Genomic DNA, 24,278 nt, shown 5'->3' on the forward strand with positions numbered 1-24,278 from the left:
CGCCCCTGCGCATCAACAATACATAGGGCCCCTGCGCATCAACAATACATAGGGCCCCTGCGCATCAACATTACATAGCGCCCCTGCGCATCAACAATACATAGGGCCCCTGCGCATCAACAATACATAGGGCCCCTGCGCATCAACATTACATAGGGCCCCTGCGCATGAATATATAGGGCCCCTGTCACTCCAATAACTCATCATAATCTACTATAGGTGGAAATGGCCCCCTCGCCTCTTGGGCCCCTGTGCTGTTACACCAATGATGCCGGCCCCTGCCAGGTTGTATGGTCTCTGGCAGGCACTATAGACAGGCAGGTCGGGCATATGAATTGGCACTGCCCGATCCTGTCAGGGGCACACAGGGGAGCGATGACCCGGGGTGAGGCTCCCAGCACCAGTCACCGTGACTAAGCAGGGAGCCGCCATCACCTCCTCCCCCACAGCCTGTGCAGTGTGCACCAGGACTTCCGCGTTATGGCATTCGTGCTCCGGAGAGGCCTCGGGTCACCAGTCCTGCTGTGCACACGGTCCCGGGGCAGCAGCCACCCGAGCCCGGTAATCCGCGGCCTCATCCTCCGCAGAGGTCTGCAGGGCGCCGCTGCCTCCGTCCTGCCGGCACACGCCAGCTGCACTGCTTCCCTAAGCAAACGGCTTCTCCATCCCCGGGCACATCTACCAGGGCTAATCCGTGCCGGCTTCACCATGTCCCAGCCCCACACCGCTCCTGAAGGCCCGGAGAGGGCACAGAGCTCGGGGGTTGTGTGCGGGAGTCACCCCAAACGGCGCCCACACTGCTCATATGACTTCCTGGTGATCGGAGGAGGCTCCGGGGGTCTGGCCAGTGCTCGCCGGGCTGCGGAGCTGGGGGCCAGGGCAGCCGTGGTGGAGAGCAACAAGCTGGGAGGCACCTGTGTAAGTATCAACACAGCCGAACCCTGCACCACCTACAGTGAGCCTGTGCACTGGCCACAAACATGTACAGCAGCACTCTGCAGAGCTATGTACAGCAGCACTCTGCAGAGCTATGTACAGCAGCACTCTGCAGAGCTATGTACAGCAGCACTCTGCAGAGCTATGTACAGCAGCACTCTGCAGAGCTATGTACAGCAGCACTCTGCAGAGCTATGTACAGCAGCACTCTGCAGAGCTATGTACAGCAGCACTCTGCAGAGCTATACTATGTACAGCAGCACTCTGCAGAGCTATGTACAACAGCACTCTGCAGAGCTATGTACAGCAGCACTCTGCAGAGCTATGTACAGCAGCATTCTGCAGAGCTATGTACAGCAGCACTCTGCAGAGCTATGTACAGCAGCACTCTGCAGAGCTAATCTATACTACCGTATGTACAGCAGCACTCTGCAGAGCTATGTACAGCTGCACTCTGCAGAGCTATACTATGTTCAGCAGCACTCTGCAGAGCTATGTACAGCAGCACTCTGCAGAGCTATACTATGTTCAGCAGCACTCTGCAGAGCTATGTACAGCAGCACTCTGCAGAGCTATACTATGTACAGCAGCACTATGCAGAGCTATACTACATACAGCAGCACTCTGCAGAGCTATGTACAGCAGCACTCTGCAGAACTATACTACCGTATGTACAGCAGCACTCTGCAGAGCTATGTACAGCTGCACTCTGCAGAGCTATACTATGTACAGCAGCACTCTGCAGAGCTATGTACAGCAGCACTCTGCAGAGCTATACTACCGTATGTACAGCAGCACTCTGCAGAGCTATGTACAGCTGCACTCTGCAGAGCTATACTACGTACAGCAGCACTCTGCAGAGCTATACTATGTACAGCAGCACGCTGCAGAGCTATACTATGTACAGCAGCACTATGCAGAGCTATACTACGTACAGCAGCACTCTGCAGAGCTATGTACAGCAGCACTCTGCAGAGCTATACTACCGTATGTACAGCAGCACTCTGCAGAGCTATGTACAGCTGCACTCTGCAGAGCTATACTATGTACAGCAGCACTCTGCAGAGCTATACTATGTACAGCAGCACTCTGCAGAGCTATGTACAGCAGCACTCTGCAGAGCTATGTACAGCAGCACTCTGCAGAGCTATGTACAGCAGCACTCTGCAGAGCTATGTACAGCAGCACTCTGCAGAGCTATACTACCGTATGTACAGCAGCACTCTGCAGAGCTATGTACAGCTGCACTCTGCAGAGCTATACTACGTACAGCAGCACTCTGCAGAGCTATACTATGTACAGCAGCACTCTGCAGAGCTATGTACAGCAGCACTCTGCAGAGCTATGTACAGCAGCACTCTGCAGAGCTATGTACAGCAGCATTCTGCAGAGCTATGTACAGCAGCATTCTGCAGAGCTATGTACAGCAGCATTCTGCAGAGCTATGTACAGCAGCATTCTGCAGCAGCACTCTGCAGAGCTATGTACAGCAGCATTCTGCAGAGCTATGTACAGCAGCATTCTGCAGAGCTATGTACAGCAGCACTCTGCAGAGCTATGTACAGCAGCACTATGCAGAGCTATGTACAGCAGCATTCTGCAGAGCTATGTACAGTAGCATTCTGCAGAGCTATGTACAGCAGCACTCTGCAGAGCTATGTGCAGCAGCACTCTGCAGAGCTATGTACAGCAACACTCTGCAGAGCTATGTACAGCAGCACTCTGCAGAGCTATGTACAGCAGCATTCTGCAGAGCTATGTACAGCAGCATTCTGCAGAGGTATGTACAGCAGCATTCTGCAGAGCTATGTACAGCAGCATTCTGCAGAGCTATGTACAGCAGCATTCTGCAGAGCTATGTACAGCAGCATTCTGCAGAGCTATGTACAGCAGCATTCTGCAGAGCTATGTACAGCAGCATTCTGCAGCAGCACTCTGCAGAGCTATGTACAGCAGCATTCTGCAGAGCTATGTACAGCAGCACTCTGCAGAGCTATGTACAGCAGCATTCTGCAGAGCTATGTACAGCAGCACTCTGCAGAGCTATGTACAGCAGCACTCTGCAGAGGTATGTACAGCAGCATTCTGCAGAGGTATGTACAGCAGCATTCTGCAGAGCTATGTACAGCAGCATTCTGCAGAGCTATGTACAGCAGCACTCTGCAGAGCTATGTACAGCAGCACTCTGCAGAGCTATGTACAGCAGCACTCTGCAGAGCTATGTACAGCAGCACTCTGCAGAGCTATGTACAGCAGCACTCTGCAGAGCTATACTATGTACAGCAGCACTCTGCAGAGCTATACTACGTACAGCAGCACTCTGCAGAGCTATGTACAGCAGCACTCTGCAGAGCTATGTACAGCAGCACTCTGCAGAGCTAATCTATACTACCGTATGTACAGCAGCACTCTGCAGAGCTATGTACAGCTGCACTCTGCAGAGCTATACTATGTTCAGCAGCACTCTGCAGAGCTATGTACAGCAGCACTCTGCAGAGCTATACTATGTACAGCAGCACTATGCAGAGCTATACTACGTACAGCAGCACTCTGCAGAGCTATGTACAGCAGCACTCTGCAGAGCTATACTACCGTATGTACAGCAGCACTCTGCAGAGCTATGTACAGCTGCACTCTGCAGAGCTATACTATGTACAGCAGCACTCTGCAGAGCTATGTACAGCAGCACTCTGCAGAGCTATACTACCGTATGTACAGCAGCACTCTGCAGAGCTATGTACAGCTGCACTCTGCAGAGCTATACTACGTACAGCAGCACTCTGCAGAGCTATACTATGTACAGCAGCACGCTGCAGAGCTATACTATGTACAGCAGCACTATGCAGAGCTATACTACGTACAGCAGCACTCTGCAGAGCTATGTACAGCAGCACTCTGCAGAGCTATACTACCGTATGTACAGCAGCACTCTGCAGAGCTATGTACAGCTGCACTCTGCAGAGCTATACTATGTACAGCAGCACTCTGCAGAGCTATACTATGTACAGCAGCACTCTGCAGAGCTATGTACAGCAGCACTCTGCAGAGCTATGTACAGCAGCACTCTGCAGAGCTATGTACAGCAGCACTCTGCAGAGCTATGTACAGCAGCACTCTGCAGAGCTATACTACCGTATGTACAGCAGCACTCTGCAGAGCTATGTACAGCTGCACTCTGCAGAGCTATACTACGTACAGCAGCACTCTGCAGAGCTATACTATGTACAGCAGCACTCTGCAGAGCTATGTACAGCAGCACTCTGCAGAGCTATGTACAGCAGCACTCTGCAGAGCTATGTACAGCAGCATTCTGCAGAGCTATGTACAGCAGCATTCTGCAGAGCTATGTACAGCAGCATTCTGCAGCAGCACTCTGCAGAGCTATGTACAGCAGCATTCTGCAGAGCTATGTACAGCAGCATTCTGCAGAGCTATGTACAGCAGCACTCTGCAGAGCTATGTACAGCAGCACTATGCAGAGCTATGTACAGCAGCATTCTGCAGAGCTATGTACAGTAGCATTCTGCAGAGCTATGTACAGCAGCACTCTGCAGAGCTATGTACAGCAGCACTCTGCAGAGCTATGTACAGCAACACTCTGCAGAGCTATGTACAGCAGCACTCTGCAGAGCTATGTACAGCAGCATTCTGCAGAGCTATGTACAGCAGCATTCTGCAGAGGTATGTACAGCAGCATTCTGCAGAGCTATGTACAGCAGCATTCTGCAGAGCTATGTACAGCAGCATTCTGCAGAGCTATGTACAGCAGCATTCTGCAGAGCTATGTACAGCAGCATTCTGCAGAGCTATGTACAGCAGCATTCTGCAGCAGCACTCTGCAGAGCTATGTACAGCAGCATTCTGCAGAGCTATGTACAGCAGCACTCTGCAGAGCTATGTACAGCAGCATTCTGCAGAGCTATGTACAGCAGCACTCTGCAGAGCTATGTACAGCAGCACTCTGCAGAGGTATGTACAGCAGCATTCTGCAGAGGTATGTACAGCAGCATTCTGCAGAGCTATGTACAGCAGCATTCTGCAGAGCTATGTACAGCAGCACTCTGCAGAGCTATGTACAGCAGCACTCTGCAGAGCTATGTACAGCAGCACTCTGCAGAGCTATGTACAGCAGCACTCTGCAGAGCTATGTACAGCAGCACTCTGCAGAGCTATGTACAGCAGCACTCTGCAGAGCTATGTACAGCAGCACTCTGCAGAGCTATGTACAGCAGCACTCTGCAGAGCTATGTACAGCAGCACTCTGCAGAGCTATGTACAGCAGCACTCTGCAGAGCTATGTACAGCAGCACTCTGCAGAGCTATGTACAGCAGCACTCTGCAGAGCTATGTACAGCAGCACTCTGCAGAGCTATGTACAGCAGCACTCTGCAGAGCTATGCTACGTACAGCAGCACTCTGCAGAGCTCTGCTACGTACAGCAGCACTCTGCAGAGCTCTGCTACGTACAGCAGCACTCTGCAGAGCTCTGCTACGTACAGCAGCACTCTGCAGAGCTCTGCTACGTACAGCAGCACTCTGCAGAGCTCTGCTACGTACAGCAGCACTCTGCAGAGCTCTGCTACGTACAGCAGCACTCTGCAGAGCTCTGCTACGTACAACAGCACTCTGCAGAGCTCTGCTACGTACAGCAGCACTCTGCAGAGCTCTGCTACGTACAGCAGCACTCTGCAGAGCTCTGCTACGTACAGCAGCACTCTGCAGAGCTCTGCTACGTACAGCAGCACTTTGCAGAGCTCTGCTACGTACAGCAGCACTCTGCAGAGCTCTGCTACGTACAGCAGCACTGTGCAGAGCTCTGCTATGTACAGCAGCACTCTGCAGAGCTCTGCTACGTACAGCAGCACTCTGCAGAGCTGTACTACGTACAGCAGCACTCTGCAGAGCTCTACTACGTACAGCAGCACTCTGCAGAGCTCTACTATGTACAGCAGCACTCTGCAGAGCTCTACTATGTACAGCAGCACTCTGCAGAGCTCTACTATGTACAGCAGCACTCTACAAAGGGTGAAATATGTACAGCAACATTCTGCAAAGCTATACTATGTACAACATCACTATACAAAGCTATAATATTTACAGCAGCACTCTGCAAAGCTACACTATGTGCAGCAGCACACTACAAAGCTATACTATGTGCAGCAGCACTCTGCAAAGCTATACTATGTGCAGCAGCACTCTGCAAAGCTATACTATGTACAGCAGCACTCTACAAAGGCTGAAATATGTATAGCAGCACTCTCCAAAGGTATAATCTGTGCAGCAGAATTCTGAAAAGCTATACTATGTACAGCAGCACTCTGCAAAGCTATACTATGTACAGCAGCACTCTGCAAAGGCTGAAATATGTACAAAAAGCAGCACTCTACAAAGGGTATAATCTGTGCAGCAGAATTCTGAAAAGCTATACTATGTACAGCAGCACTCTGCAAAGCTATACTATGTACAGCAGCATTCTGCAAAGCTATACTATGTACATCATCACTATACAAAGCTATAATATTTACAGCGGTACTCTACAAAGCTACACTATGTACAGCAGCACTCTGCAAAGCTATACTATGTGCAGCAGCACACTACAAAGCTATACTATGTACAGCAGCACTCTGCAAAGCTATAATATGTATGTAAACATTGAATATAGGAATGTTAGCACTGCATTACTGCTATTAGAGAAAATTAGATACTGGGTTTACAAGCTGGCCAATTTGTGTAAGCCCAACAACCATTGTTAAGGCATATCTCTCATTGTTGGGACTCTATCCTGGTTAAAAAACTTACAAGTAATGACTGAGCACTCCACCCTTCAGCTATGACATTTTCATTTTAGCTGGATTCTTCCTGCCCTTTACTTGAAGGTTTTTTAACAGTCACCTGTCCACCACTGTAGTCTTTTCATCCTTCACTGTCACCTGCCCTCTGCAGCCACCTTATTCTTCACTGTCACCTGCCCTCTGCAGCCTCCTCATTCTTCACTGTCACCTGCCCTCTGCAGCCCCCTCATTCTTCACTGTCACCTGCCCTCTGCAGCCTCCTCATTCTTCACTGTCACCTGCCCTCTGCAGCCCCCTCATTCTTCACTGTCACCTGCCCTCTGCAGCCTCCTCATTCTTCACTGTCACCTGTCCACTGCAGCCACCTTATTCTTCACTGTCACCTGCCCTCTGCAGCCTCCTCATTCTTCACTGTCACCTGCCCTCTGCAGCCTCCTCATTCTTCACTGTCACCTGTCCACTGCAGCCACCTTATTCTTCACTGTCACCTGCCCTCTGCAGCCACCTTATTCTTCACTGTCACCTGCCCTCTGCAGCCTCCTCATTCTTCACTGTCACCTGCCCTCTGCAGCCTCCTCATTCTTCACTGTCACCTGCTCTCTGCAGCCTCCTCATTCTTCACTGTCACCTGTCCACTGCAGCCACCTTATTCTTCACTGTCACCTGTCCACTGCAGCCACCTTATTCTTCACTGTCACCTGTCCACTGCAGCCACCTTATTCTTCACTATCACCTGTCCACTGCAGCCACCTTATTCTTCACTGTCACCTGTCCACTGCAGCCACCTTATTCTTCACTATCACCTGTCCACTGCAGCCACCTTATTCTTCACTGTCACCTGCCCTCTGCAGCCACCTTATTCTTCACTGTCACCTGTCCACTGCAGCCACCTTATTCTTCACTGTCACCTGTCCACTGCAGCCACCTTATTTTTCACTGTCACCTGTCCACTGCAGCCACCTTATTCTTCACTGTCACCTGTCCTCTGCAGCCCCCTCATTCTTCACTGTCACCTGTCCACTGCAGCCACCTTATTCTTCACTGTCACCTGTCCACTGCAGCCACCTTATTCTTCACTGTCACCTGCCCTCTGCAGCCACCTTATTCTTCACTGTCACCTGCCCTCTGCAGCCACCTTATTCTTCACTGTCACCTGTGCACTGTAGCCCCCTCATTCTTCATTTCCACCTGTGCATTGCAGCCCCCTCATTCTTCACTGTCACCTGTGCACTGCAGCTCCCTCATTCTTCACGGTCACCTGTGCACTGCAGCTCCCTCATTCTTCACGGTCACCTGTGCACTGCAGCTCCCTCATTCTTCACGGTCACCTGTGCACTGCAGCTCCCTCATTCTTCACGGTCACCTGTGCACTGCAGCTCCCTCATTCTTCACGGTCACCTGTGCACTGCAGCTCCCTCATTCTTCACTGTCACCTGTGCACTGCAGCCCCCTCATTCTTCACTGTCACCTGTGCACTGCAGCCCCCTCATTCTTCACTGTCACCTGTGCACTGCAGCTCCCTCATTCTTCACGGTCACCTGTGCACTGCAGCTCCCTCATTCTTCACGGTCACCTGTGCACTGCAGCTCCCTCATTCTTCACGGTCACCTGTGCACTGCAGCTCCCTCATTCTTCACTGTCACCTGTGCACTGCAGCCCCCTCATTCTTCACTGTCACCTGTGCACTGAAGCTCCCTCATCCTTCACTGTCACCTGTGCACTGTAGCCCCCTCATTCTTCACTTCCACCTGTACACTGCAGCCCCCTCATTCTTCACTGTCACCTGTGCACTGTAGCCCCCTCATTCTTCACTTCCACCTGTGCACTGTAGCCCCCTCATTCTTCACTTCCACCTGTGCACTGTAGCCCCCTCATTCTTCACTTCCACCTGTGCACTGCAGCCCCCTCATTCTGCACTGTCACCTGTGCACTGTAGCCCCCTCATTCTTCACTGTCACCTGTGCACTGCAGCCCCCTCATTCTTCACTGTCACCTGTGCACTGTAGTCCCCTCATTCTTCACTGTCACCTGTGCACTGCAGCCCCCTCATTCTTCACTGTCACCTGTGCACTGCAGCCCCCTCATTCTTCACTGTCACCTGTGCACTGTAGCTCCCTCATCCTTCACTGTCACCTCTTTGCTGCAGCCCCCTTATTCTTCACTTCCACCTGTGCACTGCAGCCCCCTCATTCTTCACTGTCACCTGTGCACTGCAGCCCCCTCATTCTTCACTGTCACCTGTGCACTGCAGCCCCCTCATTCTGCACTGTCACCTGTGCACTGCAGCCCCCTCATTCTGCACTGTCACCTGTGCACTGTAGCCCCCTCATTCTTCACTGTCACCTGTGCACTGCAGCCCCCTCATTCTTCACTGTCACCTGTGCACTGTAGTCCCCTCATTCTTCACTGTCACCTGTGCACTGTAGCCACCTCATTCTTCACTGTCACCTGTGCACTGTAGTCCCCTCATTCTTCACTGTCACCTGTGCACTGCAGCCCCCTCATTCTTCACTGTCACCTGTGCACTGCAGCCCCCTCATTCTTCACTGTCACCTGTGCACTGCAGCCACCTCATTCTTCACTGTCACCTGTGCACTGAAGCTCCCTCATCCTTCACTGTCACCTCTTTGCTGCAGCCCCCTCATTCTTCACTTCCACCTGTGCACTGCAGCCCCCTCATTCTTCACTGTCACCTGTGCACTGTAGCCCCTTCATTCTTCACTTCCACCTGTGCACTGCAGCCCCCTCATTCTTCACTGTCACCTGTGCACTGTAGCCCCCTCATTCTTCACTTCCACCGGTGCACTGCAGCCCCCTCATTCTTCACTGTCACCTGTACACTGCAGCCCCCTCATTCTTCACTGTAACCTGTGCACTGAAGCTCCCTCATCCTTCACTGTCACCTCTTTGCTGCAGCCCCCTCATTCTTCACTTCCACCTGTGCACTGCAGCCCCCTCATTCTTCACTGTCACCTGTGCACTGTAGCCCCCTCATTCTTCACTTCCACCTGTACACTGCAGCCCCCTCATTCTTCACTGTCACCTCTTTGCTGCAGCCCCCTCATTCTTCACTGCCACTTGTGCACTGCAGCCCCCTCATTCTTCACTGTCACCTGTGCACTGTAGCCCCCTCATTCTGCACTGTCACCTGTGCACTGCAACCCCCGCATTCTGCACTGTCACCTGTCCTTTGCAGCCTCCTCCCTGTCGTTGGAGCAGTACTAGCTTGAATAAAAAGTATCTGGGATTCATGCTATGTGCCGGTAAGAATTAAAGAAATACTCAGGCAAATTAATGTAATGAAGATCAGCACTCTTCAGAAATATTGGCGTATCATGCATAATATCAGCCGTTTCTTACATGATAGCAAATTGTAGAATACATAACTGCAGACACTCCCAGCATCCACCCAGCTTAGTTACACCCCTCAACAAGTCTTTGTTTCAATAAGAACTACCACACCTTATGAGATTTTGGCAGGCCTGAAGACGTTAATTAACCCCTTCCTTACTCTAAGAGTATACAATGTCACCTGTGCGCTGCAGCCTCCTCACTGTAAATGGTCATTTCTATATCTAAGTTTAGGTCACTATTATTGCAGATGTAAACATCTTGTTTAAGGATATGTTCACATGGAGGCGTTTTTTTCTTGCTGTTATTATTCTGCAGAAAATAATCTGTTTTTGTTTTAGTACCAACAAAAGCTATGTGATATCAGAAATCTCATGCACATGCTTTATCTGTGTCTTCCTGACTGAATTTGAGAACTGCAGCGTTTATTAAATTTGCAGCATGTCAATTCTTTCAGTGCTTTTCCCCCTTAGAAAGCAATGAGAATGTGCAGAAAAATGCTGCAAATGGATTTAGTTACTTTTATTGCTGCATATTTTGTAAACTAAATCTATTAAACATGTTCTGTAGACAAATCACACATGTAATCCACCCTAAAAAAACACAATGACAAAAAAGCCTCGAAACCTGCATTTTGAATGTATCGTTTTGATTGCTGAATGTGAACAGAGCCCTAAAACTGTGTTCCTTGATGTTGTGTTGTATACAGATCCTAAAGTATACCAGCATATTGACATTGACACTTTTCTTTTCTTTCTCCAGGTCAATGTTGGATGTGTCCCTAAAAAGGTAAGTTTGATTACTCCAGTCCTAAAGGCGCCCGGACATCTTACCCATTATTCCTTTCTGAAAAATATGATATTCTTATATTCTCACCAGATTATGTGGAACGCTGCAATTCATTCTGAATATATACATGATCATGAAGATTATGGATTTCAAACTTCAGACGTGAAGTTTACCTGGAAGTAAGTAAAACATGTTCTAGTAAGACTGGTTCTTATTCTGAAAAATGGGAAAGCCACTATACATGGAAGTGGGTGAGTTACTACTGTGTTTTTCCAAAAATAAGACACTGTCTTATACTTTTTTTTGCCCTTAAAAGAGCGCTAGGGCTTATTTTTGTAGGAGGTCTTATTCTTGGAGAAACACGGTTGGGGGTAAGTTTACCCCACCAAAAAAAGACACCCCTTCCCCCCCCCCCCTTCCAACGAGACTCATACTTACCAGACCCCGGAAGGCTGAGTGACTCCGAAGTCCTCCCTGTGATCTCCAGCGGCCGCTGCCAGCAAATATGCTGCACGCTGCCTCATGCTGCTGGACAGACACACACACATACTCATAATTAACACCGACACTCATACACACACATCAGATATCACACACACACACACACACACACTCCATCCGACCAGCGGTACAGAGTGCGTCCGTTAGGTTATACCTGTCAGGAGCCCATACATTGTAGCATCTACCCCGGCTGCAGGGATGGGAGGAAGTCACGTGTCCCAGGTCCTTGCGCTCCACTGCACGGTTTCTCAGGATTGGTATCGCTGGATGTGGTGAGCGTGTGTGAGCGATCTGAAGGGTGATTGTGTGTGTGATGTGTGATTGTGTGTGTGATGTATGCGTGGGTGTGATCGCTACAGGTCCTACCGCTCAGCGTCGGGTGAATGTGATTACGGGGTGTTCGCTGTCTATAATGAAATGTCCTGCAGCATCTCTAACTTTTTAGCTGCACGGACACTTCATTATTGAACCGCGACTAGGGCTTATTTTCGGGGGAGGGCTTATATTTAAGCCTTGCTCCAAAAAAAGCTTAAAATTCCTGCAAGGGCTTATTTTTGGGGGAGGTCTTATTTTAGGAAAAACACAGTATATAAATACTAGTGCTGCTAGCCAAATGATCGTGTATGTGCTCTCTATGGAGAGAGGAGAGTAAGCTATTGGCAGATTGTCTCATCTATTAACATGTGCCATCCCATCGCCATTAGAGCTGCTCTGTTCCCAATCAGGTAGAGAGCGGAGCCGGGCAACCCTTTACCTTAGGTTTCTGACTCCATTGCTGACCTGTTTGGTGACATATAATCAGTATTCTTCACAACACCAAATGGTGGCGATGCCCTTCACACTGAGTCTGACATGCCAGCATTGTCCATAATTCCTTATTTTGGAAATATACAAGAAGTCCTAGCCAGTAATGGCGGTGACAATAAACTCTCTGGAATAGACAAAACATATAAGCAGTAGAGCAAGGAAATATAGATATACAGAAAATATCACCCCCAAAAGATTCCCTCCTGACGTGTTTCAGCCTCAATAGGGAGGCATTGTCAGCTAATGAGGTGTAATAGTCCGGGCAGTATACCCCGGCAAAGGCGTCCAGAGTGCTGCTCAGCCTAATAAAATATAGGTGGGAAATGTGTCCAATGTCAGAGACTATATGCTAGCTAATCCCACCTGTTCTGCCGTCTTCCACATAGTAAAGTGTTCAATTGTATACTCACGTATAAATAGTGAGGTAACGATGGGGCATGTTGGCGTCCTTTGGATGCCGCACCCATGACCTTCTTTTAGGGGTATTTTTCCATTGTGTGTGGGTTTCATACTTGGATACTGTCCTTGTTAGGGCGGGAGTTATTACACGGGGCACAATAGGGGATATCACATTCTCTACATTCACCCCTCACGCTTCTGCCACCTGGTTGGTCCATCTCCAGCTCTACATATGGGTTATTTTCCTATACTGGCATCATTGGGTAGCTCATTGATTCATACGGTCCCATTTTAGTCACTTGTTTGTTGGCATCATTATTTCATCCTTGTGAGCACAGCTTTTTTTACTAGCTAATATTAAATAAAAGTTAGATTTCTTTGTCGCTCCATTGGGAGACCCAGACAATTGGGTGTATAGCTTCTGCCTCTGGAGGCCACACAAAGTATTACACTTTAAAAAAGTGTAACACCTCCCCTCTGCCTATACACCCTCCCGTGGACCACGGGCTCCTCAGTTTAGTTTGCCTTATGTGTTTCCTCCTCTGGCGATGCTGCCCAGGGTACTACGCAAGATCAGGTCCGACTGCCGTCGCGCCATTCTCGTCGCTCCAGACTGGCCGAGGAGGTCGTGGTACCCGGATCTGTGGCATCTCACGGTGGGTCAACCGTGGGCACTTCCAGACCGCCCAGACTTGCTGTCACAAGGCCCGTTTTTCCATCTGAATTCTGTGGCCCTCAACCTGACTGTGTGGCCATTGAGTCCTGGCTCCTAGCATCTTCAGGGTTATCTCAGGATGTCATTGCCACCATGAGACAAGCCAGGAAGCCAACGTCCGCCAAGATCTATTACAGGTCTTGGCAAATCTTCTTATCGTGGTGCTCTGATAACGGTTTCCCTCCATGGCCATTTGCCTTACCCACATTCCTTTCATTCCTACAATCTGGAATGGACAAGGGTTTGTCCCTCGGCTCTCTCAAGGGCAAAGTATCGGCGCTCTCCGTGTTTTTTCAAAAGCGTCTAGCCAGGCTTCCGCAGGTCCGCACGTTCCTGCAGGGGGTTTGCCACATGGTCCCACCTTACAAACGTCCGTTGGAACCTTGGGATCTTAACAGCGTCCTAACGGCTCTTCAAAAGCCGCCTTTTGAGCCGCTGCGGGATGTCTCTCTCTCCCGTCTTTCGCAGAAGGTGGCCTTCCTGGTGGCAGTCACATCACTTCGGAGAGTGTCTGAGCTTGCAGCGCTGTCATGCAAAGCTCCCTTCCTGGTTTTCCACCAGGATAAGGTGGTTCTGTGTCCTGTCCCGGAATTTCTCCCTAAGGTGGTATCCCCTTTTCATCTAAATCAGGATATCTCCTTGCCTTCCTTTTGACCTAATCCAATTCACCAGTGTGAAAAGGATTTGCACTCTTTAGATCTAGTGAGAGCACTCCGGTTCTACGTGTCTCGCACGGCGCCCCTGCGCCGTTCAGACGCGCTCTTTGTCCTTGTCGCTGGCCAGCGTAAGGGCTCTCAGGCCTCCAAGTCAACCTTGGCTCGTTGGATCAAGGAACCGATTCTCGAGGCCTACCGTACTTCTGGGCTTCCGCTCCCTTCAGGGCTGAAAGCCCATTCTACCAGAGCCGTAGGTGCGTCCTGGGCTTTGCAGCACCGGGCGACGGCTCAGCAGGTGTGTCAGGCAGCTACGTGGTCTAGTCCAGGGCCGGATTATAGGCAGGGCAGGCGGGGCTCCCGCCCAGGGGCCCCCACCACAAGAGCCTCCAAGGGGGCCCCCACCACCATCTGTCTTCGGCTCCCTGTGTTGGCGGCCCCCATGATCATAGCTGGCTTTATCTATATGTGAGTAGTGCAGTTGCACAGTGTGCCGTCCGCCAGGCTCCAGAGGGGGGCGGTGCAGGGAGACAGATGTCATTTTGATTTTCAGTTTCCTCTCTGCCGCGGCTATCTGCCCGAGAGGATTGTGGGGGCGGGAAATTCATCGTCTCTGATGTGTCAGGGCCATCCTGCTGCTGTGGATGCAGCTAGAGCCTGGACCGTCCATGAGAGATGCAGGCTGTGATAGAAGGACGCGCGGGATGTCAGCTGTGAGAGTAAGGTCACTCAGCAGGGCAGGGGAGGGGGGTGTAGAGAGGGCTACAGTGCTCTCCAAGTAACTCCAAAACAGAGCTATCAGTAAGGGGGAATAAAAGTATATAGCTGTACATGAAAGGTGGAGACAGGGACATTTTATTGCAAGTGGTGTATATTTTGTTCCTGGAGTTTGGGGGGGGGGGGTCATTTTACTGCAAGAGGTGAAGTGTGTATGAACGACCTACATAGGAGCTACATTGCAGTATAGTCCCTGACACCCATCATTGTTTAAACCTACCTACACCTCCTTAATTGCACTATTCCCTTTTCATATAATCAGAATGTAAGCCCCTTCCCTAGATTATAATCATATAATAATGCCACCTCCCCCACTAGATTGTAATCATATAATAATGCCCCCTCCCCCACTAGATTGTAATCATACAATAATGCCCCCTCCGCCACTAGATTATAATCATATAATAATACCCCCTCCCCCACTAGATTGTAATCTAATAATAATGCCCCCTCCCCCACTGGAGTATAATCATAGGATAACACTCCCCTCACCTGGAGAGCAATCATAAAATAATGCCCCCCCCCCTTCCCCTGGAATATAATAGAGTAAAACACCTCACTAATGGAGTATAATCATAAAATAAAGCCCCCTCCCTAGAGTGGAGTATAATCATAGAATAATGTCCCCCATCCCTTTGACTATAATCATTATCCCTTTTTGAGTATATTCATACACTACCTTATTGTGATATAAACGCCTCCTGGAGTATAATTACATACACCCCTTGCAGTAAAATGATGCCCCCCCCCCGGAGTTTAATGTGTTCTTTCCGTGTACATGTGCCAGACGTATTGCTGAGTGCCATTCACTGACAGCTATCAGTTTTGTTATTCATATTGACTTCATAAAATTTTGTCATAGTATTATAGTACTCAAAATTTAACTCCTTCACCCCGATTTTCCGTTTTTTTTTGTTTGTTTTTTCTCCCCTTCTTCTGAGAGCCGTAACTTTTTTATTTTTCCGTCAATCTTGCCATATGAGGGCTTATTTTTTGCGTGACAAATTGTACTTTTGAGTGAAATCATCAGTTTTACCATATATTGTACTAGGAAACAGGGAAAAAAATCCAAGTGCGATAAAATTGCAAAAAAAGTGCAATTGCACGATTGTTTTTGGGTTATTTTATTCACCATGTTCACTATATTGTAAAACTACCATGTCAGTATGATGCCGAGTTCATAAATACCAAACAGGTATACTCTTACTTTTATCTAAGGGGTTAAAAAATTCAGAAGTTTGTTAAAAAAAACATTGTGCTTTTGGTGCCATTTTTTGAAACCCGTAGTGTTCTAATTTTTTGGGATGTGAGGCCCAGTGACTGCTATTTCTTTGCGTCTTGAGCTGGTGTTTTCAATTATACAATTTTTATGAAGTTGCTACTTTTTGATCGCCCGTTATTGGATCTTTTTAAAAATTTTGTGGTGACCCAAAAACATAATTTTGGCATTTGGATTTTTTTACCCGCTACACCATTTACCGATCTGATTAATTGATTTTATATTTTTATTGATCGGGCATTTCTGAACTCTGAGATATCAAATATGTGTATATTTTTTTAACTGTTTTATTTTCAGTGGCGCGAATGAGGCATGATTTGAACTTTTTATTTATTTTTTTACATTTTGTATTTATTTTACTTGTCCCCTTGAGAGCTATAAGGATCAGCAGTCTGATCGCTTGTGCATCCCTGTTGATCAGAGCTGTACAGCTCTGATTAGCAGAAATACAGGATTCCTGTGTGAGTCGGCGCTCTATCGACTGACAGAAAATGTCATGATAGCAACAGGGGTCATTACATGGCCTTCCGCTACCATAGCAACCATCGACTTCCCGTGATCGTGTCAAGGGGCCACCGATGGCGGCAGGGAACAGCGCGATCCTCGATCTTTCTGTGTGTAAGTGGACAGCTGTAAGTTATCCTGGACTGTGTCTGTATTGTAGTACTAGAAATCTGAATGTGGTAGAACAGGATAAGACACATGTTCATTGGATTTATATCTAAATGCTACAGTTCGCGCTTTACTGTTATGGCTAAAAATGTTAACGTTATGGGGCCCCCACCAGATTTTCTACCCAGGGGCCCCCACCAACCTTAATGCGGCCCTGGTCTAGTCTGCACACTTTCACGAAGCACTATCAAGTGCATACCTATGCTTCGGCAGACGCCAGTCTAGGTAGGCGAGTCCTCCAGGCGGCGGTTGCCCACCTGTAAGAGGGGGCCGTTTTTGGCTCTTTTTATTGAGGTATTCTTTTACCCACCCATGGACTGCTCTTGGACGTCCCAATTGTCTGGGTCTCCCAATGGAGCGACAAAGAAAAAGGGAATTTTGTTTACTTACCGTAAATTCCTTTTCTTCTAGCTCCTATTGGGAGACCCAGCACCCGCCCCTGTTCCCTTCGGGCTGTTGTTCTTTTGTGTACACATGTTGTTCATGTTGAATTGTTCTTTTGGTTCATGGTTTCAGTTCTCCGAACATCCTTCGGATTGAATTTACCCTAGACCAATTTATAAGTTTTCTCCTTCCTGCTTTTGCACCAAAACTGAGGAGCCCGTGGTCCACGGGAGGGTGTATAGGCAGAGGGGAGGGGTTACACTTTTTAAAGTGTAATACTTTGTGTGGCCTCCGGAGGCAGTAGCTATACACCCAATTGTCTGGGTCTCCCAATAGGAGCTAGAAGAAAAGGAATTTACGGTAAGTAAACAAAATTCCCTTTTTTAGTACATCTATATATCTTTGCTCTCCTGCTTATGTGTTTTGAGAATTCCTTTTTTTCCATAATAATTGATTAAATTAGAGAATTAATTAGCTTAATTTGATCATATAGGTTTAGTTCTAGGCTTGTCTTATATAAACAAATGGTGTTTTCTGATTTTCCCAGGGTTATAAAAGACAAAAGGGATGCATATGTGAGTCGCCTCAATGACATCTATCAAAATAACCTAAATAAGGTAAGTGCTGTTATTACAGTCCAGTACAGTGGAACCTTGGTTAACGAGAACAATCCGTTCTGGGACTGTGCTTGTTAACCAAGTTACTCGTTCAGCAGAGCAAGATTTCCCATAGGAAATCATTGCAATGCAGACAATTCATTTCACAACTTAATAAATGTCCCATCCTGGTCCCCTATTGAGCCATTCCACACGTGCACACACACACACACGTACACACACGTACACACACGCACACGCACACATTATGCTCACCTTACCTACCGTTCCCTCGCCGGTCTCCTGGGACTTGCTGTTCGCTAGTACAGGCTGTGTATCGGTTTACCATGACGACGAGGGCAGAACTTCCGCACCCAGAGCGTTAACGTCAAAGGCAGGAGCCGGTTGCCTCTGATTGGCCAGCGCGCTGTCTTTGAGTAGCGTCTGACAGCCAAAGTTCCTGCCTTGTCGCCATGCTTGCCAATACACATCCTGGAGCGGCGAACTACAGGACCCAGGAGGTCGGCGATGGAACTGAAGGTACACATAAAATGCTCACCTTCCGTTCCATCACCGGCCTCCTGGATCTTGTAGTTCGGATTCCTCCCTCGTCGCTGAGTCGGCGAACTACAAGAACCATGAGGCCGGCGATGGAACAGAAGGTAAGGTGAGCATAATGCTGTATGTGTGTGCGTGCGTGTTTGTTTGTGTGTGTTTGTGCGTGCTTGTGTGTGTTTGTGTGGACTGCAAGTGCGGGTCAGAGCGCGGTGGATGTACGGAACCGGAAGTGTGTGCGGTGAGGATTTTGCTCGTACAGCAAAGCTTTCTCGTAAACAGTTACAAATTTACAGAAAGCTTTGCTTGTTAAGCGAAATTCTCGTTAACTGGGTTACTCGTTAAGCGAGGTTCCACTGTATTTAGGCCTGATTCTGGTATACAGGAAGCAAATATCAACCGTTTAGAAAATAATGTATGAATTGAACACTTATACCCCCCAGGAGTTTTGGATTTGTAGTAGCAGACGTTTCTGAGAAGGGCAGAAGGGGTTTGAGCTCCTACAAAAGCACTTTTATGCGAGATCTGAATTGTGTTCTGAGATGACGAGCTCATTGTCTTCTATGTGTCAGTTACACATCCAGGCCATCTCTAATTATGTTTAAAAGTGAAGTAGTTTACTAATTGACTCTTGTATAAAATTCCCTAGTGTTACATTGTGATCATCTGTAGTAGGAGAGCAGAACAGACCGGCCCCATCACTAATCCCATTCTGCTAATAAACCTGAACTCAACCCCCATTGCAATTCAGGTTATTAGCAGCGTTTCCAAACTTTCTGCTGTTTATTCTTATTTGTTTAGTTTAGTTTTCTGCAAATTCAACACAAAATGCCACTTTTAATGACTACTGCAGTCTCAACAAGTCCTGACAAAAGTCTTTAGTACTTAGTAGAGCACTCTTAGCTGTTATGATCTGCTGCAAATGTTCTTGAGGAATCTTAAGGCTATGTGCGCACGTTGCGTATTTGCATGCAGTTACGCTGCGATCTGCACCGCAGCGTAACTGCATGCGTCCTGCGTCCCCAGCATAATCTATGAAGATTATGCAGGAGACGTGCGCACGTGGCGTATTAGAGCGCAGCGCTTCGGCTGCTGCCCGAAGCGCGCGTTTTAAGAAGTGACATGTCACTTCTTTCCTGCGCTCTGCATGCATCCCCCGCTCTGGCTATGGGAGGGGCTGCACTCAGAGTGCATGGAATAGACTTTTTTTCTTCATTACGGACTCTTTCTGCAGCGATTTGAAGCGCACGTGTGCTGTTCAAATCGCTGCAGAAATTTCTGCAGGGACAGAACGCTACGTGCGCACATAGCCTAAGGGTGCTTTACACGCTGCGACATCGCTAGCGATCTCGTTAGCGATGTGACACGCCAGATCGCAGATAAGATTTGCCGAGATCGCACATAGGTCATGTTTTGTAGCGCCGGTCACATGTGTGATCTCGGTAAATCATATGTGCGATCTGGCTTGTTACATCGCTAATGAAATCGCTAGCGATGTCGAAGCGTGTAAAGTACCCTTATGTCCATTCCTCGCAGGTAGTTGCCTCCAGTTCACTAATATTCTTGGGTTAGTTTGCAGCAGCCACAGTCTTCAAATTTCACTGAAGATTTTCTATGGGGTTTAAATCAGGCGACTATAATGACCACTCAGGAATCTTCCAGGGCCTCTCTGAAATCAGTCCTCGATGGACTTTGAGGCATCACTTGGGATTATTGTCCTGTTGGAAGGTCCAGTGACATCCAAGCTTCACTTTTCTCGTAGGGATTGCTGATACTTGATTACATCCATCTTGCCCTCCATACAGTGCATGTTCGCAGTGTCAGCCGCCACCATGCTTCACTTTAGACAGGGTCTTCTTTTCAGAGTATGCCACATTCTTCCCTTACCAGACACATCAGTGATCTATAGGACTTAAAAATTCCAGTACTGTTTCATTGCTCCACAGAAGAGAATTTCAAAACTTCTGTGGCTTATATATATGGTTTTGAGGAACCCTGGTGTCTGGATATACATTTTGTATGCAGCAGGTTATAATAGCCAACGAGTGCTTTACTAAATACTAAAGGGAATCTGTCACCAGGTGTTTGCTCCCCCAGTTGAGAGCAGCATAATGTAGAGCCAGAGACCCTGATTCCAGCGATGTGTCTCTTACTGAGCTGTTTGCTGTCATTTCGGTAAAATTAATGTTTTCTCTGCTGCAGATCTAGCAGTTACACAGCGCTCATTAATATGCTGGACTACCTGGCAACACGCCAAGTAGTCCTCTAATGATAATCTACTGCTGATTAATCGTGATTTTATCAAAATTACACTAAGCAGCCCAGTAAGTGACACACTGTTGGAATCAGGATCTCTGCCTCTATATTTTACTGCTCTCAGATTAGGTGACAAAAACCTGGGGACAGATTTCCTTAAAGACGCTTGGAATGAAGGTATGAAAAATCGTGAGACTTCATCAGTAAAAGTGACATTTTGTGATGAATCTGAAATAAACACTTGTTATATTACTTGTGTTGAGCTAGTTATATTGGTCTTGTTTCATTGGTTTATTGCACGCAGCAGAAAGTTTAAGAATATTGTTGTTATAGGGAACCTGTCAGGAGCAATATCCACCCAAAACCACGATCTGTTCTGAGTGCATATTGCTATTCCCTGCCTAACCGTCCCTGTATACACTGGCATAGATAAAGGGATCTTTAGAAAAAGTATTTCTAAAGATCATTTTATTGTATGCTAATGAGTGAGGGGATAGTCCCCTGGGCGTTAGTTCCGTTGCATAGTTGGCCCCATTAGCATGCTAATACACCCCTGTAGCAGAATGGCAGAGAGAACGCGTGCATAACGTGCGTAGGGCAGCGCCACACCGTATTTGTCTAACTATAAGACGCACCCAGGTCTGGACAACAGAAAATAGGGAAAAATGTGAATTTTAAAGTTACTCTGGTGATATAAAGATTGGAGGAGGTAATTTGGTGGTCTACGGTTGTGCTCAATTCTTGGTACTTTAGGGTAGAAGAGGGGAATAATTAATTATTTTAAAGTGGTAGAAGTATATTAGGAGGGTTGTACCAAAAAATAATGGGTATTACAAACTGTGCCCAACAGTGATATAACAAGGGCCCAATACAGTTTGTTTTGTACCAAACGTCATAAAGATGACAGGTCCATTTATTGTGCAATCAGCTATGTGTCCAGTGTATTACATGTGTAATGTCTTACATTTATGTCACTTAAACTCCTTACACATTATTTACCTGGCTGTACACTTTAGTAGAAATTATTCTAATATCCACACTATAAAGTGTTGTGAATATATTTTCCAGTTTAGGGCTCCCTCTTGTGGTCAGTGCTGGCAGTTGACTTGTTGATTGGGAGCCTGACTCCTGTGGAGGACTGGCAAACAGGTCATTCAGATTGGGCCTATATAACTGAGTAGTTTCTCCTGTTCATTGCCGGTGCTCAATGTATCTCCTGTGTGCTAAGGACATTCTGAAACCAGCTCCTCTCTCTACCAGAACTCCTCTTAGATAAGTTGGTCTTTTTACCTCTGCTTATTGTTTCTAGTTTCTTGTACTTTTTTCTGTTTTGATACTAATGCTTGATTCATGATTTTTGCCTGTGTAGAGTTCTTGGTGGCGTTGGATCATTTCCTGCTGGGAGTGTCTGTATACCTAGCTCCATGTTCTGCTATGTATTGTGTTTTGTCATGCTTGGCATTAAATTCAGTCCCTCATCTATATTAGTGTTTTTTTTTTATCCCAGTAGCACCAGAGTACTGATTTAGTGGGGGAGAGCCTGTGTGGGCTCAGGGCTTTTCCATATCAGGCGTGTTGAGATTTATTAGGATTTTTACGACTGCAGACAGTGCTGTTTCCTATCCTTTCCTATATAGATAATTTGGGCCTCATCTTTGCTGAATCTGTTTTCTATCTAAGTATTGTGTTTTCCTATATCACCGTAGTCTTTACATGTGGGGGGCTATCTATATCTTTGTGAACTGCTCCAAGGATGATTAGCTTTTCTAATATTCTCTCTGTAAGAATATTTAGTTCTCCGGCTTTGTCGAGGCGACTAGGTCATCGTAGGCTCATCCCATGGCTACTACTAGTTGTGTGTCAGTATTACGTCTGCAGTTCGTTAAGGTTCCAGCCTCTCTGGTTACTTTTTGGGTTTCCGCATTTTTGTCCTTTTTCTGATCCTCCTCGGTCACTGAATCATAACAATAAAGGATGCCTATTGCCGATCGTAAATGTTACACAGACAGAGAATGGATATACAGATCAGCTTTTGTCTGGGAGACCAAGACTCTTCTCCGAAGTGTAAATCAGCTTGCTATCTACATGTAACAGCTTTATATTTCTCAGCCGGTGCACCAAAGATCCATTCTATTAACCCTCATGTGGACTCCAGCTTTCCCTCACCTGCTAGCAATCTCAGCTCAGTCTCTCCTGCTCAGCATTAATTACACAGATGAAGAGCACTATACAGCTGGATATTTATCCCAGCGATAGGAGCACAGCGCTCATGAATGTTCTGCCCCATGATATACGGACGTAGCAGGGAGGCTGGCACTGCTGACCTTACTAAATGCAGTTTATAAAGATGCACATACACTTTAGCAAGACGTTATCTGATGCCACGTGCACACTATTGAGTATTTGCTGAGGTTTTTATTTTACTTTAGTTATTTGTAAGCCAAAACCAGGAGTGGAACAATCAGAGGAAAACTATAATAGAAACACTGTCACCATTCTTGGTTTTGGCTTACAATTACTGGTGTAAAATATTGAGCAGATACTGAATGTGTGAACGTGGCCTTATAGTCAGAAAAATGTGGAATACAGTGGAACCTCGCTTAACGAGTAACCCACTTAACGAGAATTTCGCTTAACAAGCAAAGCTTTCGGTAAATTTGTAACTCTGTTTACGAGAAAGCTTTGCTGTGCGAGCAAAATCCTCACCGCACACACTTCCGGTTCCGTACATCCACCGCACTCTGACCCGCTCTAGCACTCCACACAAACACACAAGCACGCACAAACACACACGCACGCACACACATACAGTATTATGCTCACCTTATCTTCTGTTCCATCCCTGGCCTCCTGCGTCTTGTAGTTCGCCGGTGCATTGCGACGAGGAAGGAATCCTCGCGGCGAACTACAAGTCCCAGGAGGCTGGCGATGGAACGGAAGGTAAGGTGAGCATAATATGTGTACCTTCAATTCCATTGCCGGCCTCCTGGGTCCTGTAGTTCTGCGCTCCACGCTGTGTATCGGTAACCATCGGCGACGACGCAGGAACTTCCCGTCAGACGCTACTCAAAGGCAGCGCGCTGACCAATCAGAGGCTCCTGCCTTTGACGTCAGCGCTCCGAGTGCGGAAGTTCCTCCCTCGTCGTCATGGTTACTCGATACACAGCCCGTGCTAGAGAACAGCAAGTCCCAGGAGACCGGCGATGGAACGGAAGGTAAGGTGAGCATAATATGTGCGTGTGTTTGTGCATGTGTGGAATGGCACAACAGGGGACTAGGATGGGACATTTAACAAGTTGTGGAACGAATCGTCTGCATTGCAATGATTTCCTATGGGAAATCTTGCTTTGCTGAACGAGTAACTTGGTTAACAAGCACAGTCCCAGAACGAATTGTTCTCGTTAAGCAAGGTTCTACTGTATAAGCTTATCTCGGCATAGGAATATATTTTTTTAATCATGGCCAATTGTCACAATTATTTTTATTCCATGATCTGTTGATTAGCGTGTACTGTACTTTGTTCATGGGAAAACACTTTTTAATTCCGTTTCCATCCTGCCATCTAAGTGGGTTATATTGTAGCAACTAACTTGTAGAATAAAATACACACAGGACTAAAGCAATTTCTAATTGAAGAAACATGCTTTTAAGTTTTGCACAAATGAACCGCTCTTCCACTTGAATGGATTACAATCATCGTGGCCATATTCTGATATCTGGTTCCAAAACACTGAAGCAAGTGGAAGACCCTCTCCTCATTCACATTTGTGGTCTCAGAATGAGATCTTCTGTTAGCACTTATTACCGTGTTCACAA

The 24,278-nt window shown here is 47.4% G+C and overlaps 1 protein-coding gene across 1 annotated transcript in view; it reads left to right on the forward strand.

Annotated features, from left to right (window-relative positions):
* The first annotated feature begins 422 nt into the window (after positions 1 to 422).
* The window catches only part of GSR (glutathione-disulfide reductase), a 56,181-nt gene continuing 32,325 nt past the window's right edge, over positions 423 to 24,278 (forward strand). The window contains exons 1-4 of the mRNA XM_075337745.1: positions 423 to 918; positions 10,842 to 10,868; positions 10,959 to 11,047; positions 17,603 to 17,672. Coding sequence (XP_075193860.1) covers positions 481 to 918; positions 10,842 to 10,868; positions 10,959 to 11,047; positions 17,603 to 17,672 — 624 coding nt within the window. The 5' untranslated portion in view covers positions 423 to 480. The remainder of the gene's footprint in view (positions 919 to 10,841; positions 10,869 to 10,958; positions 11,048 to 17,602; positions 17,673 to 24,278) is intronic.

The sequence above is a fragment of the Anomaloglossus baeobatrachus genome, chromosome 1 (assembly GCF_048569485.1).
Source record: "Anomaloglossus baeobatrachus isolate aAnoBae1 chromosome 1, aAnoBae1.hap1, whole genome shotgun sequence".
Lineage (NCBI taxonomy): Eukaryota > Metazoa > Chordata > Amphibia > Anura > Aromobatidae > Anomaloglossus > Anomaloglossus baeobatrachus.